General features: G+C 45.5%; 2 protein-coding genes and 1 long non-coding RNA gene across 24 annotated transcripts in view; 1 reads left to right on the top strand and 2 right to left on the bottom strand.

Moving 5' to 3' along the window:
* AFAP1L2 (actin filament associated protein 1 like 2) overlaps positions 1-5,730 on the bottom strand; it is a 143,402-nt gene extending 137,672 nt beyond the window's left edge. Inside the window, exon 1 of one of the 3 annotated variants that reach the window (XM_081538118.1) lies at positions 5,573-5,730. The gene's annotated coding sequence lies outside the window, so the exon portion shown is untranslated. The remainder of the gene's footprint in view (positions 1-5,572) is intronic. The other 2 variants (XM_081538102.1, XM_081538148.1) reach the window with 2 other exon arrangements.
* Positions 5,731-5,811: 81 nt separating this feature from the next.
* LOC145539460 (uncharacterized) overlaps positions 5,812-20,141 on the top strand; it is a 37,830-nt gene continuing 23,500 nt past the window's right edge. The window contains exons 1-2 of the long non-coding RNA XR_014077836.1: positions 5,812-6,130; positions 6,375-12,565. This is a non-coding gene — a long non-coding RNA (uncharacterized LOC145539460). The remainder of the gene's footprint in view (positions 6,131-6,374; positions 12,566-20,141) is intronic.
* Positions 7,394-20,141, bottom strand: part of ABLIM1 (actin binding LIM protein 1) — a 331,405-nt gene continuing 318,657 nt past the window's right edge. For 15 of the 20 annotated variants that reach the window (XR_014077821.1, XR_014077825.1, XR_014077827.1 and 12 more), the window contains 4 exons: positions 19,467-19,527; positions 17,993-18,067; positions 16,964-17,044; positions 7,394-12,541 (listed from right to left, as the gene is read on the bottom strand). Coding sequence is in view for 5 of the 20 variants with exons in the window: in XM_081573528.1 (XP_081429654.1) it covers positions 12,428-12,541; positions 16,964-17,044; positions 17,993-18,067; positions 18,898-18,905; positions 19,467-19,527 (339 nt within the window). In the remaining 15 variants the exon portion in view is untranslated. Of the gene's footprint in view, positions 12,542-16,963; positions 17,045-17,992; positions 18,068-18,897; positions 18,906-19,466; positions 19,528-20,141 lie in introns of all 20 variants that reach the window. The other 5 variants (XM_081573528.1, XM_081573529.1, XM_081573531.1 and 2 more) reach the window with 1 other exon arrangement.

Below are 20,141 nucleotides of genomic sequence, written 5' to 3'. Positions count from 1 at the left end.
CAGTTGAGAGCAAAAGGTTGTTATTCCTGGCCAGGCTCCACCTTGCAGAGAAAGACTGGGATTGGTGTGTGCAAAGATGGTCCTTTTGGCAAACCTTAGAAGCCATGCGGGCTTCCCAGTGGCACTAGTGGTAAAGAACTCGCCTGCCAGTGCAGGAGACCTAAGAGACAAGGGTTCGATCCCTGGGTCAGAAAGATCCCCTGGAGTAGGAAATGGCAGTCCACTCCAGTATTCCTGCCTGGAGAAGCCTATGGACAGAGGAGCCTGGTAGGCTACAGTCCACAGGCTCACAAAGAGTCAGACACAACTGAAGTGACTTAGCAGGCACACGCAGAAGCCATGTGCTAATGAGGAGACCCCCGAGAGCCTTGACAGCCTTATGAGGAATATACCTATTGGACTTGATGGGAAGGGCTAGAGTCCCACCCACTTTTTAGCACCTCTCACAGTCAGGGGTTTACCTTCCACAGATGAAATCATCTACACAAAGTACTGAGTCCAGAGGCTCTCAAAGAACCTCAGCTGCCACCAGCAGACCATCAGCATTCATCTTCTTCTCAGACCATCTGGACTCACATATGCTCCAGTCTGGTTCTCCAGCTTTGCTTCTGAAAGCCAGGAGGCTCTGCCCTGCCTCGAGGCCTTCTGGAACATCTCAGGATGTTCTGGGAGGGCCCACAAGTAAAACACACTCAGGACAAAGCAGAAACAGTCTCTGCTTTGGAGGGAAGTTTTCCCAAGCCAACTTTACTTTTTATCTGATGGGAACGGTTGAGTTTACAGGCAGCAGTGGGGGCGGGGGGGGGGGGGAGGGGGGCAGAGACAGCACAAATAAATACAGAAAAACCTCTCCAGGGGCTGCTATTGTGCTTAGCACAATGACAGGCCCTGAAGAGCGTTTTTTAACAGTTGAGATTGGAAACTGAAAGAAATGTCAGATTACACCCTCCTCCGGAGCCCTGACTTGCTACAGCCTTCCCCTGTGTGCTGTAGAGTAGAAGGGGCATTCCTTTAGTCCTGGCTGCTATAGGGGAGAAGGGAATTTAGGGTGTGGAGGCAGGTCTGCAAATTTGGGGCTGAGAAGCTCTGGGCACTAGTCCTCTGACCACCCTGGGCTTTCTCAAAAGCTGTTAGCACAAGTTCCCACCCTTCCCAGGGCTTTCCGGCCAACAAGGGGCCGTGTCCAGCAGGGCAGGGCTCGTGACACACCCCGGCAAGGCTGTTTGATCCTGAAGGGAGGTGGGGCGAGACCCCCTTCCAGCAACAGGGGGTTGGGGGTGAGAGATGGGGGCGGGAGTTAAGTAGGACTGGTGACTTTCTCAAGCCCCAAGGAAATGTCCGCAGATACTGTAAGGACTGGCAGCTCAGTCTCTGCTGCCTTTGGTTGCTTTGAAGTGAGTCATACAATTGGAAAGATCTTTCTGGAACCAAAGTCATCTTTCACGGGAATGAGTCTCAGCTCTTCTGCAGCTGGTGTTTCTGTCTCTCAAGTAAGCTGGAAAAATCCACCCAGAAAACACCGGAGTCCAACAGCTTTAAAACTCCTTGGGAAAAGTTGAGGCCCACCTCCCCCCCAACCACCCGCAAGCTGGCACCTTCGAATGCTTCCATTGTGAGTAGCCTGGCTCCTGCAGTACCTGTGAGGGCACCTGAGCCTTTCTCTGCATGATACTTGTTTACATTTTGAGCTTGGAACTGGGGAGATGGGATCTGAATCCCATAGGTCGATCATGTGTAAGGCACTTGGTTTCCTTGGGTCTGTTTCATGGAAAGCAAAAGCAATGTAAGGGCCTCCATGAAACAGTATGTAAGATGCTTAGCTCAGAATGGGAACACAGTGAGTCCTCACTACATGGCAGCAGCTTCATAAATAAAAGCTAATATTTGGGACTTCCCTGATGGTCCGTGGTTAAGACTCCATGCTTCCACTGCAGAGGGCCCAGATCCCTGGTCAGGGAACCAGATCTCACATGCTGTAACTAAGAGCTTGAGTGTGCAACAAAGATCAGAGATCCCACATGCTGCAACTAAGACCCAGCACAGCCAAATTAATTAATTAATTAATTTTAAAAAAAGAAGCTAATGTTTGAGTGCTCATTTCATATCATTCCCAGTTCTATTCTACTTGATTACCACAATAGCTCTTTGAGATAGGTATTATCATTATTATTGAAGGCAGGAGGGGACGACAGAAGATGAGATGGCTGGATGGTATCACTGCCTCAATGGATATGAGTTTGAGCAAAGTTGGGGAGATGGTAAAGGACAGGGAAGCCTGGAGTGCTGCAGTCCATGGGGTCATAAAGAATTGGACATGAAGTACCAACTGAATGACAGCAAATTATTATGATTACTCCTATTTTATAGAAGTTAAAATTGAGGCTTAGAGAAGTTAGGCAAATTGTCACTAGTTACACAGCTAATTATTGGTGAGGCTGGAACTCAACCCCAGGGAGTTTTATGCTACGGCCCACACTCAAGTACCATGTAATATATTATTATTACTATTAATTAGCACATCTTCAGGGGCTCTCAACCTTAAATGATTACTGGACAAAGAGACTGCTGTTATTGAAGCATGTAAGACACGTTGTGGGCTTGTTTTAACGTTGGAGAATTCATATAAAGACCAAAGAAGAAAAAAAGCCTAGAACAAAAACTAAAATTCTTGAATGATCAAACTATTTTAAGTAGTAGTAGAATGCTGGTGGGAGTACAAATTGGTACAACTACTATGGGGAACAGTATGGAGGTTCCCTAAGAAACTAAACATAGGGCTACCATGTGATTCTACAGTCCCACTCCTGGGCATGTATCTGGAGGAAACTATAATTCAAAAAGATAGGGACTTCCCTGGAGCTCCAGCAGTTAAGACTCTGAGCTCCCAATGCAGGGAGCTCTGGCTGATCCCTGATCGGAAACTAGATCCTGAATGCCACAACTAAGAACCCACATGCCACAGTGAAGATCCCATGTGCCACAACTAAAACCCAGTGCAGCCGAATTAAAAAAGAGATGCACGCACCCCAATGTTCACAGCAGCACTATTCACAGCAGCCAAGACATGAAAGCATCTTAAGTGTCCATGAATGGATGAATGGATAAAGAAGTTGCAGTGTAGGACTTCCCTGGTGGTCCAGTGGTCAGGAATTCACCTGCCAATGCAGAGGACACGGGGTGGTCCTGGTCTGGGAAGATCCCACACACCGAGGGGCAACCAAGCCTGTGTGCCACAGCGGAGCCCAAGCTCTAGGGCCTGCATGCCGCAACTACCGAAGACCACGCTGCTAGAGCCTGTGCTCCGCAACACGATAAACCACCACAATGAGAAGCCTGCACATTGCAATAAAGAGTAGCCCCTGCTCGCCACAACTAGAGAAAACTGGGGCAGCAACAAAGACCCAGCACAGCCAATAGATAAATAAATAAATATTAAAATAAGAAATTGCGGTGTTTGTATATACACACTGCAACTTTTTAAATCTTTATTTATTTATTATACAACGGAATATTACTCAGCCACAGAAACGAATGAAATAATGCCATCTGCAGCAACATGGATGGACCTAGAGATTATCATACTAAGTAAGCCAAAGACAATTATTATATGATACTGTTTATAATGTGGAATCTAAAAAAATGATGCAAATGAACTGACATACAAAATGGAAACAGACCCTCAGACACAGAAAACAAACTTATGGTTACCAAGGGGGAAAGGGGAGGAGGGACAAATTAGGAGTTTGGGATTAACATACACACATTACTATACACATGTTGGTTTGGATAACCAACAAAGACCTATTGTACAGCACAGGGAACTCTACTCAATATTTTGTAATAACCTATAAGAGAAAAGAATTTTAAAAAAAGATATAAATGTACACATAACTGAATCACTTTACTGTACACCTGAAACTAGTAACATTGTCAAGCAAGCATACTTCAATAGAAATAAAACAAAATAGTAGTAGACCCTGTCCAAGTACCAGAAACCCTCATTACACAATATCATCTGTAAACATAGTACTTTCCTGTTTCTGAACATTCTACTTCATCTGGCTTCACAACCCCACAAGGTAGCCAGAGAAGATATTCCTTCCTAATTTACTCATGAGGAAACTGAGGTTCAGGGAGCTTTGGGGATTCTTCACCTCTAAGTGGCTAATTATCCTTAATAAAGATCACTCAAGCTTCCTGACCAATGATGACATGCTAGGGCCTGTGCTGTGCTCAACAGGTGTTACAATTTAGCAACCATCTTTTTTGCGAATTTATAACTTTCTTCAGTAAAAGCCAGAGACACAACTGACAAAACACTGCTCTTCTTCACTGTGAAAGAACACATTTTTGTTATTTAGTATAGCTGCTGCAACAACTCACTAGTTTTTAGAAACACAGAAACCAAAAATAAGATTGTTTACTTTTTAATTTCAGGTAAAGATTAGAATACAAGGCCCAATATTAGACACTAATTTCATGTACATGATACTTTTAAAAGTTGAAGTGAATTTTCAGACTGATTTCAATGTCATTTCTAAAAAGTCTTTGAAATTGACACTACAGAATTAATAAAATTGTCGTTTCCTTTTAGAAGTTGTCATGTTTAGTAAAGATCTTCTGATGGGTCTTATTATTTTTATCAATTTTGCAGACGAGCAAACTGAGGCCTAAAGGGGTTAAATGACTGGCCCCAAGACACATAGCTAGTGAATACCCCCCAGAAAAGAAAAAAGAATGCTTCGCTTCAGTTGTGTCCGACTGTTTGTGACCCTATGGACTGTAGCCCAACAGGCTCCTCTGTCCATGGGATTCTCCAGGCAAGAATACTGGAGTGGGTTGCCATTTTCTTCTCCAGGGGATCTTTCTGACCCAGGGATGGAATCATCCATTCTAATGCCTCCTGCATTGGCAGGAGGGTTCTTTACCACTAGTGCCACCTGGGAAGCCTCGAGCACTATGTATAACTATGCCTTGGTGCGAGTACTGAAGGGGACCGGCCAGTCTCACACCGAGAGGCTCCTCTGCATAGTGTATCCCCAGAGATGTAGAACGTGGGGGGCATAGTCCTTGCTTTCATAAGGTCACCGTAGGTGAGACACAGAAACAGCACAGGATCCTCCGTGGGGCAGAACCAGAGAATCCCAGCTTTGCAGCTCCCTGAGTGATCAGGCATGTTTAATTGGCCTCGGAGCTTTGGTTTCCTCACATGTTACAGAAGAGCTACAATCATCTGCTCCTAGGGCTGTCCTGAGGGATCCAGTTAACCCAAGGCTAACATAAAGCACTCAATATGGAGACCATCTCACTGCAGTTCAGCTGAAGAGCAGAAATACAGGCAAAACTAGCAGTATTAGGCAACAGTTGAAAAGCACCAAACGTGCTGTTCACCCATAGGCATGCAAAAAATTTACTGGGGCAGGTTGGACTGGGCCCATCAAGGCAGGCTCCGAGAGAGGGTGTGAACTCGGGCTGGTCTTTGATTTAGGGCCAATGGAGCCCATGGGAAACTCACACGGTAACTCCAAACAGCTGTGAGCAACTAATTTCAGCTAGTCAACACTGCCATTACCTTCTGTCCGTGGGGCCAGGTCCTCACGTCTCTCCACCGCCTAGAAGAGCTGGACCTCCTACAGAAGACATGCCCTTGGCAAAGCTGCAGAGGCGGGGAGGGCATGGTGCGTTCAGGGAACTCACAGTGCTTTTGGAAGAGCTGGAGGGTGAGATTCAAGGTGGGAGGGGTGACCGAACAGTGGGCGGGGCATTGTGGGCGGGGCATTGTGGGCAGGGCGACCTGCAGTGGGCGGGGCCAGGGCCAGTCAGGAAAAGCCTAGGATTCCCAGCACCGGCTTGAGCTCCGCTGTGGGTCGGCAAGGGTGACCCACCAGCGAGTCAACTTCCGATGCAGTGGTGAGCATGGTGACCCATGCCACAGGGCACTCAAGATCAGATTGATTGAAGACCGACACTGGCTGTGGGAACCACGACCCAACCCGAGTGGTGATGCTGGTGTGGGCGGTGGCAATAGTGAGCAGAACACAGACCCTGAGCCCAGGCCTCCTGACCCGTTTTCCACAGTAGCCAACTAACCTGCCAACTGCCTTGAGGATAACCCATTTCCGGCTTCCAGGTGAGGATCCACATGAATGCTAGGGCCACGGGCCCCTGGGCCTGTGTTATACACTGGGGACTGCATATTTGTGTGCTCCCCAAATCCTTAGACTGAAGTCCTAACACCCAAGGGAATGGTATTAGGCAGCAGGGCCTTTGGGAGGTAATTCTATCACAAGGGTGGAGCCCACCTGGTGGAATTAGTTCTCTTATAAGAAGAGATGCCCGAGAGATTACTTCCTGTCTGCTCTTACCATGTGAAGATACAACTAGAGGATGGCTGTTACAAAACCAAGAGAGTCCTGGCCCTGGATCAGCCACCACCTTGATCTTGGACTTCCAGATTCCACAACGGCGAGAAATAACTGCTGTTCAAGCCACCCTGTGTCTGGTGGTCAGTTACAGCAGCCCACGTGGAGCCAGGCTTGTTAGATACATGGTAGGATGGCTGTAGTCGGACAGGCCACTGTGAGTATACGTATATCCTTATGTCTTCCGGCAAGCCCCAAATCTTGGCAATGAAGGTAACAATAGAAATCCTGAAGATTTTCTTTGATAATGAAGTGGAGGTCAAAGATGTTTTGAAGAATGTTTCCTTCCCACTGCACTCTAACTTCTTAGCAACGTGGTCTACTCGTGGCGGATTGGAAGCGCTTATCCTCCAAATCCCCAGCCTTGCCTCAGTGATGAGACCACTGCTGCTCTGTGTCTCAAGCAAAACTAAACAACAGCTAGACCGGCACAGAGCAGCAGCTCTATTACCTTCATTTTTTTTTTTTTTTAGTTGACGTGATCAATATGGTCTGGGTTATTGGGCAAACATTCCTGTGATATTTCATGCATTTTCCCCTCTATCCTGCCTGCCTGGATGATAAAATTGCACTCCCAGGACTTTGATTCTGATTTTGTGTTGGTCTTGAGAAGTTGGAATGGCACTTTTTAAAAAATTTCTAGGTCAAAGGATATTTAATTTTTATTTATTTATGGCTGCACTGGGTCTTTGTTCCTGCTCTAGCTTTCTCTAGTTGCAGCAAGCAGGGGCTGCCTTCCAGTTGTGGCGTGAGGGATTCCCACTGCGGTGGCTTCTCTTGTTGCAGAGCACGGGCTTAGTTGTCTTGGCATGTCAGATGTTCCCGGACCAGGGATTGAACCCATGTCCCCTGCACAGGCAGATGGATTCCTAACCACTGGATCACCAGGGAAGTCCTTTGGCACTTTTTCAAATGGGACACACCCTTAAAGGGAGCAAAGGAACCAGAAAGGAAACACAGTGTGGAGGCAGTTACGAATAAAGCACACACTTTATTCACTGAGTTGTGAGGACAACAGTGAGGCCAGACAGCGGCGGGGGGAGGCAGGTGCTGATTTCAACAGGAGCGTGGAGCAGGTCAGCATCACAAGCCCAGCAGCTCGGGCCCAGGACCACCTCCGCCTCTGCGCACTGGCACGTAGCACTCAGGACACCGACAGACACCCACACACTTTCACGGGCGACACAATACATCTTTTAAACAGCAGTTCTTCCAAACATTTGCTTTCATATTTCTGGAAGGGGAGGGGAGGCAGGAAGAACACTATGCCTTCCAACACTTGCAAAAAAAAAATTCCATTAAACCCAACTTCAAAATGAAAGAACTGCAAAAGCTTCAATGCAGGATTGTCGGCAACTCACAGAAACCACACACGTTTATTACTGGACGGGTCTGTACAGAACACCCCAAAAGAACACCAATCCCGTGGACACTCGTCTTCTCTTCTGTAAGAGTAAAGAAACATACATGTATACAATCACTAAGTGGCTCCCTGCCTTTTTGAACGTTAGTGGATGCAGGCTTCTCTACCTTTGCCAAACGGGCTCGGAAAGCAACTCAGGGCTTTGGAGAGACTCTTAGGGGAAGAATTTTATTTAATGAGAGCAATTGCCACTCCATTACACTAAGCATCAGAAAAGTTTGGGCTTAATTTGGCTGTGTAAAACCAGATTGTTTAGAAAGCTTTCAGCTTAAACTGACCACTTCCCCCTTTCGAGTCTGCCATAAATGAAACTTGTCCCAAAAGAAAAACACAAAGATTCACACGCAAAGTGTGTCAGTCACCATCTTCCCACTGCTTCTTGGCAGCAAACAGAAAGTGATTTTTTTTTAATACTAAAGTTTCTCTTTCTTTCATTAACACATAATTGGGAGGGGTATCCGGGAGGGAGGGAGGAGACATGGCTGTACCTATGGCCGGTTCTTGTTGATGTATGACAGAAAACCGCAAAATTCTGTAAAGCGATTATCTTTAAAAAAAAAAAAAAAGCATAATTGGGTAGTTCCCTTAATGCACGTCAGCACTATAAGGTGTCATTACAAATCTCAAGCCTGAAATAATCTTTTTTTTTTTATAGAACGTACTTCAAAAGGGAGTACTAATGAGTGAGTTTTAGGGCATCCTGACAAACACTTGTTTTAGTAAAGGGAAATAATCTTAATAAGTCAGATAAAGTCTGGCCTAGGAAGTACAGATTAAACAGTGACTGGAAATACACACAGATGATTTGTAAAAACTGAGCTTCCTGCAGAGGACACAGAAGGGTTGATGGCACAAAGTTCATCTTCCTTCCACCGTTTTTCCCGGCAGTCAGAGAGGGCTCTGGGAGCCCGCAGACTAAAGGGTCCTCTGCCCCTTCAACACGCAGGAGAACACTAACACCAAGTTTGCCTTAAAGAGTTTTTAGAAAGACCTCCCTAGTCAAAAGTGAATTTGAATTATTAAACTTGCAAAAGCATATATATTTTATATAATCATCTGAGAAGCAGCTCTTTAGAAAAAGGTGTTTGCTTTAAAGTGTAAAGAAATTAGGTGAAAGTTTAAGAAACATTTCCAGCAAGACTTTTCCCAGTGGAGCTGATTGACATCACAGATGGAGGGGAGGGAAGTTGAAAAAGGCATAGTTCCAGCCTCACCCTGGAAGAGGAAACAGCTTGGACACAACAGAACCGGGAGAAGAGGGGAGACTAAGAGGACATGACAGGGAGAAACTATTTTTTTTCTTTGTACCTTATTACCTGTTGACGCTTGCTTTTCTGATCAAGGTTTCTGAGAACAGGCAGTTTCTCTTTTGTGATTAAAGAAGTCACATTAAGAACATTCAGTAACGAACCCAAACCAAGAGATAGACGCCCAGCAAGATGGACAAGTTTCCAAATGCTCTTTGTGTCTCGACATAAATCACACCCAAAGACTAAATGGTATCCTGGCTTTTCTGGAAGAAACTCTAAAGGAAGCGCTGACTTTCATGTAACTATAGAGGCTTCTTCACGCAATCAGCCTATGCTTCAAGAATCACTAGTCAGTCCAATGCTCAAAAATGTAGCCCTTTCTGTATGCACCAGGGAAGCTTGCCATGCATATACTTCCTTTTCCCTAGAGTAAACAATTCTCATTAATTCGACAGTGTTAAGAACTGGAATTTTTTATGCAGGGCGGGATTCAAGCAGAGAACACTGATTTCCTGTGCCGTGACCTGGACGTTCTGGGGACAAGCATGCTGAGCCCAGTTCAACGAAACAGGGTGTTGTAGCCCACTGACTTGATTTGATCTGGCAGTTGGGAGAACCAGGTTGTGCCGTGACCCATCACTCCTCTTGGAGCTTTCTGCTGGAGAGTGGGGCTGGGGAGCCCCCACTTTAGACAGCAGCACTGCTCTGCTTACAGACAGGAAGCAATTGGCATTTCTGGCAAGGCATTTTTGCATGGTATAGTTTAAATTAGCTAATACATTTGATATGGAAAGAAGCGTTCCCCTCGCCCAAGGAGGATGCTGAACTGAATTCAAAAGTAACAAGAAAAGTAAAGTTTCATTAGTGGGGGCAAATTTAGGGCTCAGTTCTTTAACTATCATTGTGGTTTTTCTTCCACTGACATTTGATCGGCAAGTATGTGGGTTGTAACTCATTTGCCAGTGAAAAACATTGAGGGTCCTTCTTATCTCCATCATCATGAAAATCTCTCTCCTCTAGCTGAGCCCTAGGATCCATTCGGCCATCTTTGTTATTGGTCAAGGCAGGGAAATGCTGGGACTACACTGTGGTCCCCACCCTCATACTTTGCCAAAGTGTAGCGAGGATCAGGACACACAGGTGCTGAGGGCTGTCCATGCAGGAGAGGTTAGAGAGAAGATGGGGCAGTGGATATATTGAATGAAGCAAAAGGCAACAAACCAAACAGATGAAGGGACAAAACTGAAGGGGCTGTGGTTTGCCTTCAGTCCGAGGAGGAGCTGGTTTCCCTACATCAACCTCATCAGAGCCATTTGCTAAATATATTAGTAGGTCCAGCACACGTTTGCATGCACACACACACACACACACACACAGTCCTCAAACATTCAGTGTCTAGCCAAGGTCAGGCAGGTTTAGATTGCTTTGGGAAGAGCACAGAATACTATAAAGCAACTGTCGTGTTCATTATGACACCCAGTGACTAGACTGTGTCACAAGTTAGGTCTCCAGCACAAGGTCAGAAAGAATATTCTTGCTTTTTGCCACTGGTATCAGCTACTAACTCATTCTAATATTTGGTGCCAGCAGAAAGAACTTCTGAGCTTTTATCATTAGTGGTACACACAGGTTCTCTCCTTTGGCTTTAAAATAGTTTAAAAATTCTTAAACAGAGCCCCAAAGCATAAGAATTAATGTGACAACCTCCTACGCTTTCTCCTTTGGCTTTAAATAAGAGTTTAAATTCTTAAGCAGACCTCCAAAGCACGCGAATAAATGTGCCAACCTCCTCCGTGTAACTGACATCACCTTCAAGTCTCAGCCAGAAGCTTTCAGGAACCATGGCAGAGTCTTAAATGCAAGTTTGGGTGTAATCCTTGGCTCCAATGTGTTGCTGAGTTTGAGGATTCTGGTGGGATGCTCTGCTGTTGTCTCCTCCCAGCCTGATCCAAAGCCTCGGTCTTCAGTCTGATGCTGACTGGAGCTACATCTGTCATGGAATATGCTGGCTTCTAACCACCAGCATCTTTCCACGAGGGACCTACTGGCCAGGATGCAGTTAGCCTCACTCTTGACCTGAGTCACATGCACCTGTGCAAATGTCCCTTAGAAACTGCAGCCGAGTAGGACACACCTCCAAGCAGGAATGAAATTTTAAAGCACATGCAGACTCCCCAAACTGTCATGGGTGAGTGAAAACACGAAAACACACACATACACAAACACACACACACACACACGTATTAGGAAGTCAACAGAGCTAGGCAAGAAAGCTGAAAAGACCAAATTAAATCAGTTGGAGGCCATTGCCCTTGAGTTTCAGAGCTTTCAAAGAGAAAAACATGCCTTTCCTTAGCCTACTACTGCAAAGACCTTAAAGAAATCAAAATCAGCGAGGGCTTGGTGTGATTTACAGGATGTTGGATACAGAGAAGAGGAAGCTGGGTTGGAAAACTTGCATTGGGAAGACACAGAATTTTCTTTTTTTTTTTGTCAAGAGGGGTATGGCCTTTGGACCAAACTCATCTAATAGCATCCAACTGGGCCAATCTGGAGACAATCTTTCCCTTTCCTTTCCTTTCTTTGTAAGAGTGGAGGGCTGGGGGCTGAGACAGATCTTGTCCTTGGTGGGGAGGAGCATATTTCCTGAAGTAGAAAAGGGTTAAAGGAGAATTTTCATCTTTTTTTTTTTTTTTTTTTAGCAACAGCTAAGTGACTTGCCAAGTTGGGTCCTAGCAAACAGTAGGGGACAAGGAGCTTGTTAAAAATGCCTTTGGTGGCTACTGAAACAGAGCTCCTGGGGAGCCCGACCCTGCTGTCCATCCTGCTGAGGCCCGGGAAGCACTGAAGGAGGCCAGTGAGCAAAGGGGCAAAGGCTGCTGCCACGTGGACCTGTCCCCCGGGCTCTTGCTTCTCAGCCAAGGTGCTACACGATAAATATATTCATACTTTGGAATTATCACAACTGCTTGCCCATACGGCATCTTAAGGGCACTTGCTGGCTCTTATTCATACAGTCGCACTACTGTTGGATAACAGTTGAAAGAAATGAAAGAAGTAGCTCCTGCTGTGGACACAAGGTGATGGAAAAAGGTCACAGGTGAACACTAATGTCGAGCGTGGAAACACAGACATTTCCACCCCACTGCTTCTGGGTGAGTGTGGCCGTGGGCTGGCCCCATATTTGGCTCATGGGTGTTTCAATCAGATTTTCCCTTTTGGCTGTTGCTGAGGGATTGTAGTTTGCAAATTCTCCAATCAAGTTTGGGCCTTAATTCAACATCCTATGTGTCCCCGCCGTCCTTCTCCTAATGGCTGTCTACGTGTAGGACTCAGAAGAGTTTTGCTTTTTTCTTCATGTCGTTGCGTCTCCAAAGAGGTAACTTGTCAAACTCCTGGATGGACATTCCAAAGATTTCCCGAAACACTTCTGGGGCTAAGTGGCGCTGTGATGGGAGAAAAGAACAATGGTCAGTCCTGCTGGCCACATGGGTGGCCTCGAGAGTTGTTCTTCAGTTAACAAGCAATTGTTTTGAAGAGTAAGGCAGAGTGACAGAAAAGGAGTTTATCTCTGAGGCTTCCTAGCAAGCAGAAGGAAATGGCAACCCACTCCAGTATTCTTGCCTGGAGAATCCCAGGGACGGGGGAGCCTGGTGGGCTGCCATCTATGGGGTCGCACAGAATCTGACACGACTGAAGCGACTTAGCAGCAGCAGCAGCAGGAGGCACTGGAACCAGCAGTGCTAAGTACCCAGTTCCTTACCTGGATGGGCCAGGTGAGGTACTCCTCCTACCAAACAAAAGAGCTAGTGGAGTACTATTGATGATTATCGTAACATTGAAAGGTTATGGGGCACAGAAAGATAATTCATTATGCTAGAGGCGACTCCATTTCCGGTCATTGGAATGCTGAGTAGACATGGAAAAACTGGACTAAAGCAATAAGAAAGTCAGAGAGAGACATCCAAAGTGGTCCTTTGGGAGCCCCGGGGCTTTTTCCTGACTCAGCAACAGGAGTTCATGTGGATGCTTGGTCTACTGATGACGACGATATGTGTATTCAGTTGTGTCTGACTCTTTGTGACACCAAGGGACTGTAACCCGGCAGGATCCTCTGTCCATGGGGTTTTCCAGGCAAGAATACTGGAGTGGGTAGCCATTTCCTTCTCCAGGGGAATCTTCCCGACGCAGGGATTGAACCCGTGGCTCCTGCTGCATCTCCTGCATTGCAGGCAGATTCTTTACCGCTGAGCCACCGGGGAAGCCCTGGTCTATGGACTTCAATCTCTTGTGCTGTCTAGAAAAGTTCTCTGAGGATAGTGGATCCAGCCCTTCTCCTCTGGGCTAGCCTGAGCTCACATACAAAGGTACAGCCTTTTGTCAGGGAAAATTAATGATTCTTTATGACACTGGCAGCCAGAGTTTTTCTTAATTAAAACCATTCAGATGGAAAAGTACAAAGATCAGTCTCCCATGTCTAAGGAAGGTGGCTTAGGTATGTGTACCCTGCTAAGCCTTCATCCAGGAATGTGGAAACAGCCAAAAGAGAAACTTGTCTAGTACACACCTCTTTATCAAATGCTCCCTCCCTAATCTCAGCAGACTCAACTCAGGCTTGGGGAAAGATAAGGATTAGCGGGTATCTGAAATGTGGATGGACTGGAATGGGTGAATTTAACTCAGATGACCATTATATCTACTACTGTGGGCAGGAATCCCTTAGAAGAAATGGAGTAGCCATCACGGTCAACAAAAGAGTCTGAAATGCAGTACTTGGATGCAATCTCAAAAATGACAGAATGATCTCTGTTCGTCTATAAGGCAAACCAATCAATATCCAAGCCTATGCCCCAACCAGTAACGCTGAAGAAGCTGAAGTTGAACGGTTCTATGAAGACCTACAAGACCTTTTAGAACTAAGACCCAGAAAAGATGTCCTTTTCATTATAGGGGACTGGAATGCAAAAGTGGGAAGTCAAGAAACACCTGGAGTAACAGGCAAATTTGGCCTTGGAGTACAGAAGGAAGCAGGGCAAAGACTAATAGAGTTCTGCCAAGAGAACGCACTGGTCATAGCAAACACCCTATTCCAGCAACACAAGAGAAGACTCTACACATGGACATCACCAGATGGTCAACACCGAAATCAGATTGGTTATATTCTTTGCAGCCAAAGATGGAGAAGCTCTATATAGTCAGCAAAAACAAGACTGGGAGTGGACTGTGGCTCAGATCATGAACTCCTTCTTGCCAAATTCAGACTTAAATTGAAGAAAGTAGGGAAAACCACTAGACCATTCAGCTATGACCTAAATCAAATCCCTTACAATTATACAGTGGAAGTGACAAATAGATTTAAGGGACTAGATGTGATAGACAGAGTGCCTGATGAACTATGATGGAGGTTTGTGACATTGTACAGGAGACAGGGATCAAGACCATCCCCATGGAAAAGAAATGCAAAAAAGCAAAATGGCTGTCTGAGAAGGCCTTACAAATAGCTGGGAAAAGAAGAGAAGCGAAAAGCAAAGGAGAAAAGGAAAGATATTCCCATTTCAATGCAGAGTTCCAAAGAATAGCAAGGAGAGATAAGAAAGACTTCCTCAGCTATCAATGCAAAGAAATAGAGGAAAACAACAGAATGGGAAAGACTAGAGAATCTCTTCAAGAAAATTAGAGATACCAAGGGAACATTTCATGTAAAGATGGGCTCAATAAAGGACAGAAATGGTATGGACCTAACAGAAGCAGAAGATATTAAGAAGAGGTGGCAAGAATACACAGAAGAACTATACAAAAAAGATCTTCATGACCCAGATAATCACGATGGTGTGATCACTCACCTAGAGCCAGACATCCTGGAATGTGAAGTCAGGTGGGCCTTACGAAGCATCACTACAAACAAAGCTAGTGGAAGTGATGGAATTCCAGTTGAGCTATTTCAAATCCTGAAAAATGATGCTGTGAAAGTACTGCATTCAATATGCCAGCAAATTTGGAAAACTCACCAGTGGCCACAGGCCTGGAAAAGGTCAGTTTTCATCCCATTCCCAAAGAAAGGCAATGCCAAAGAATGCTCAAACTACCACATAATTGCGCTCATCTCACACGCTAGTAAAGTAATGCTCAAAATTCTCCAAGCCAGGCTTCAGCAATATGTGAACCATGAACTTCCAGATGTTCAAGCTGGTTTTAGAAAAGGCAGAGGAACCAGAGATCAAATTGCCAACATCCGCTGTATCATCGAAAAAGCAAGAGAGTTTCAGAAAAACATTTATTTCTGCTTTATTGACTACGCCAAAGCCTTTGACTGTGTGGATCACAATAAACTATGGAAAATTCTGAAAGAGACTAGAATACCAGACCACCTGACCTGCCTCTTGAGAAACCTGTATGCAGGTCAGGAAGCAACTGTTAGAACTGAACATGGAACAACAGACTGGTTCCAAATAGGAAAAGGAGTACATCAAGGCTATATATTGTCACCCTGCTTATTTAACTTATATGCAGAGTACATCATGAGAAACACTGGGCTGGAAGAAACATAAGCTGGAATCAAGATTGCCAGGAAAAATATCAATAACCTCAGATATGCAGATGACACCACCCTTATGGCAGAAAGTGAAGAGGAACTAAAAAGCCTCTTGATGAAAGTGAAAGAGGAGAGTGAAAAAGTTGGCTTAAAGCTCAACATTCAGAAAGCTAAGATCATGGCATCTGGTCCCATCACTTCATGGGAAATAGATGGGGAAACAGTGGAAACTGTCAGATTTTATTTTTTTGGGCTCCAAAATCACTGCAGATGGTGATTGCAGCCATGAAATTAAAAGACACTTACTCATTGGAAGGAAAGTTATGACTAACCTAGATAGCATATTAAAAAGCAGAGGCATTACTTTGCCAATAAAGGTCCGTCTAGTCAAGATTATGGTTTTTCCAGTAGTCATGTATGGATGTGAGAGTTGGATGGTGAAGAAAGCTGAATGCAGAAGAATTGATGCTTTTGAACTGTGGTATTGGAGAAGACTCTTGAGAGTCCCTTGGACTCCAAGGAGATCCAACCAGTCCATCCTAAAGGAGATCAATCCTGGGTGTTCACTGGAAGGACTGATGTTGAAGCTGAAACTCCAATACTTTGGCCACCTCATACGAAGAGTTGACTCATTGGAAAAGACCCTGATGCTGGGAAGGATTGGGGGCAGGAGGAGAAGAGGATGACAGAGGATGAGATGGCTGGATGGCATCACCAACTCGATGGACTTGAGTTTGGATAAACTCCAGGAGTTGGTGATGGACAAGGAGGCCTGGTGTGCTGTGATTGATGGGGTCACGAAGAGTTAGACACGACTGAGCGACTGAACTGAACTGAACTGAATTCTGGTGGAGACTCCATTTTACATCACCCACTAAATTCTGGCAACAGTAAATTTCTAAGGAAAGTGAACATGAAAGTCGCTCAGTCGTGTCCGACTCTTTGCAACCCCATGGACTATACAGTCCATGGAATTCTCCAGGCCAGAATACTGGAGTGGGTAGCCTTTTCCTTCTCCAGGGGATCTTCCCAACCTAGGGATCGAACCAGGTCTCTCTCCCGCATTGCAGGCGGATTCTTTACAGTTGAGCCACCAGGGAAGCCCAAATTTCTAAGGAAAATGACTAAAATCATACTGCATTTCTTGGGCTGTCCTTCTGTATTTTACCACACATTTTTACGCTGATCTCCTAAATACAAATTTGGGTTTTCATCCAAAGTTAGTTTTACCCAGGTTGATCCTTTCTCCTTTTTGCCTTAACTGGAACAATTCTTAGGGGCGAGTCACAGGAAATGCACAGGAATATACAGGTGGAACAAGATTTGTTTTGTTTACCTCCAGCCTGGTTCTGTCCACATCTCTTAGGATTTTGTTGCGCCCCCTGTTGGTCACCATCAGCATTTCATACGGAAATATCTGCGAAGAAAAACACCTCTTCTAGAACACAGCTGTCCCTTTTATTAACAAACAGAAGCTACCTAAAAGAAGCTACCTATACTTTTCTAGGATTCCTGAGACAGAGCTTCTGAGACACTGTGATCAGAGCACTGGAGTGATGGGTGTTCCTCGCTTGAGTGTCCAGTGGACAGGGGCAGGTTCTTACTCATTCCCAATCCCCACAGGTGTCTCCTGTGGCACTGGACCTCTGGAGGGCGTGGTTGAGTGAAAGGACCCCACTTACTATGTACTGGGTATGAATGTAAAGATTAGAAGAGAATTGAAATGACAGGTACACGTTTGTATATAGTAGGGCACCTTTGCTGGGCTCAACAATCTTGTTCCATGACCAGCTCATGAAACCAGGGAGCCATGCAGCCCCAGCAGTGAGGATTTAGTGGTTGACATACTGAAATAACTCCCAGTTATGGTCACCAGGGGGCACACCCCTTGGACACCTCTAGAGTCACAGAATGTTCTAGAGCTAGGGCGGCCCATGATCCCAGTTTGCTGGGGATTGCGGAGGATCCCAGGATGCAAGACTTTCAGTGCTATAACCAGGAGAGTCCCAGGCAAGCTGGGACACATTGGTCATCTTATCTGGAGTGGGCTGCAGCTGCTCCACATGGCACTGGGCAGGCTTTGCTGTGCTCATGGCAAGGGCCGAGTGGGTACCAAGGTCCCAGGGGGGAAGTGCTGGCACTTCACTGTGAACATAGCACCAAACACAGTGAGGGTTTAACCCTGCTGGCTTGGTGTGATAAAACCAGGGGAACAGAAGGATGCTTTATGATACAGCTTGACTAATGGAGTAGGCTGGAGCCAGATGGGTCTCAGCACTGAAAAAGATAGAAAATCAAGTCTTTTGGGGGTTATGCCCCAGTTTCATCTCCAGGTGAGAGGAAAGAGAAGAAGAGCCACACTTGCCTTTGGTTCCAACATGTTGGGCATGGAGACCCCCCGGTCCATCCTCATTCCAGGCATGTGGCCATCTGGGAGGGTCTGCAACAGAGAAGCAGGTTTTAGGAGGAACCCAAGGTAGCGTGGGGAGCTGAGGGAGAGCTCTGCGGGCTCCCAGACCTCCCTGTCTGGGTCTCAAATCCTCACTGCCATTTTACAGCTGTGACATCTTAATTACCATGGAGTTTTCAAAATGAGCTCCTTGCTGAACAAAAACAAGGATACTGGGAATACTGCCCTTTTACAATCCAGTTGATGAAAGATCCTGGCTTAATAACTATTCACTAATCCCTGAATGTTGGCTGCGTGCATGAAAGTATATGGTACATCAAAGAATTGCCAGGTCTATGATTTTTTTTTTTATTTTAATTTTAGTTTTCTTTGCACTTTTCCCCTTTTCTCACTCTCCATCATCATTTTAGGTTTAGGTTCTAAGGGAAAAAGGACAACTACACACAGTGGCTCTCTCCTATTGGCCAAGACGGGTTTCATTTGTGACCACAAAGAGGAGGAGGGGGCCTCAAGGAGTGAGTGGTTATGACTAAAAGAAAAACCAACTGTACATGTGTGGACCCTTGATGCTTGTCCACTTCCACCCTGGAGAAGACTCTCCAAGGCAGAGTGAGAGAGTCCTCGACATCTGGCCTGGTTCATGCCATGTCTGCAAGGCCTGCAGGACTGGCTTGATCTGGGCGCCAGGCATGCCTGCTGCTCATGGCTCCTCACGTCTGTGGACTAATGATGAGATGGATCAACCCAAATCAGGGTCTTCTCAACAGAAACACTTCTCTGGAGTAGCAGAAGAGCACGTCTGGATTGGAAAAAGGCTGTTTTGCCCATGTAGCCAACTTGAGAAAGACAGTGGTCCATACCTGGTAGTCTGGAAAGGAAAGACAAAGAAAATCTCAGAAAGGGCAGGATCACAGAAAAATACGGAAACATAAACAGAGATTACATCCTATTGCAATTCTCCAAACATGCGCCCGCAAGCCATGGTCTCCCCCAGCTTCAGGTCTCTGCCCATACTGCCCAGTTGCTCCCTAAAGCCAGGAAATGTCTGGCTCAGTTTTAGTTATCAGTTTAAATACCCTTTCTTGTGGAAGCTGACACCCTGAAGATGTGGCTCCCTTTTCTTTGCATGTCCAATCATAGCATTTATCTCAGAGGTTCTCTTTCTCTGCCTCTGCCACATGCATTCTGAAGACAGACCCATGGCTCGCTTATCGCTTTACTTCCAGTGCTCAGCACACAGTAGGCCCAATGAATTCCTTCCTACAAACTTGTTTCTTGTCGTCTCACGTCAGTAGAGATATTGACATGTTGGCTCGGAGGTCAGAGGTGATCTGACTGTAGGATGTAACACAGTCCAGCCAATGTGCCTGTGACAACACAGTCCCGCCCCACTGGGTCACGGTCAGCGGCACCCGCCCTGGGGCCTCACCTCGCACGCCCCCGCTGACATCCCCGTAGCTGTTGTACTGAGCGAAGTCTGTAGAAACAGGCTGAAATGAGGGAAAACACACCATGAGAAAATCTGCTTCACGGTACTCATTTTGGGGTCACGTGAAAAGGAAGAAAGGATTTACAAAATCCTAAGAATGCTTCCCAAGTTGTGTTGCTGGGCCCCCATTACTTTTCCGACATATGTCTTCTATGAAATCCTTGTGTTTTGTTGTATGCTCATTGCTACTGCTCAGACCCTTGGTAAGCAAGTATCTCTTGCTGATAAATAAAAATACATTTCTCTGCATCAGCCTCACAGTTAGACTTGTTCTATGCTTTGTGGAGAGCAAGGTTGCAACAAACCTTCCTGTATCTTTTTACAGCAGAGACAGTGGCTCCAATATATAATTACTTTGTACTTGATTGTAGAAATTTGCCACACAATCTAGTTTTTCACAAGCCTCTATAGGCTATTTTTTCTAATTTCAATAGTATATTTTACTGAAACCAAGGCTTCCAAAATATTATCATTCTAATGCAATCAATATAAAATCTATTGGTGAGATTTACTTGTAAGAAGGTTTTTGTACTTCTGATATGTTTTGTCCCTACAGCATATCTTAATTCAGATGTTAAATTGTCATGGGATTACTTATCTCATAAAATACATAGT

This window comes from Giraffa tippelskirchi, chromosome 2 (genome assembly GCF_054371585.1).
Source record: "Giraffa tippelskirchi isolate mGirTip1 chromosome 2, T2T-mGirTip1v1.2.pri, whole genome shotgun sequence".
In the NCBI taxonomy this organism is placed as follows: Eukaryota; Metazoa; Chordata; class Mammalia; order Artiodactyla; family Giraffidae; genus Giraffa; species Giraffa tippelskirchi.
Note: the sequence above shows the minus strand (reverse complement) of the source record. Positions and strands in the feature narration are given on the sequence as shown.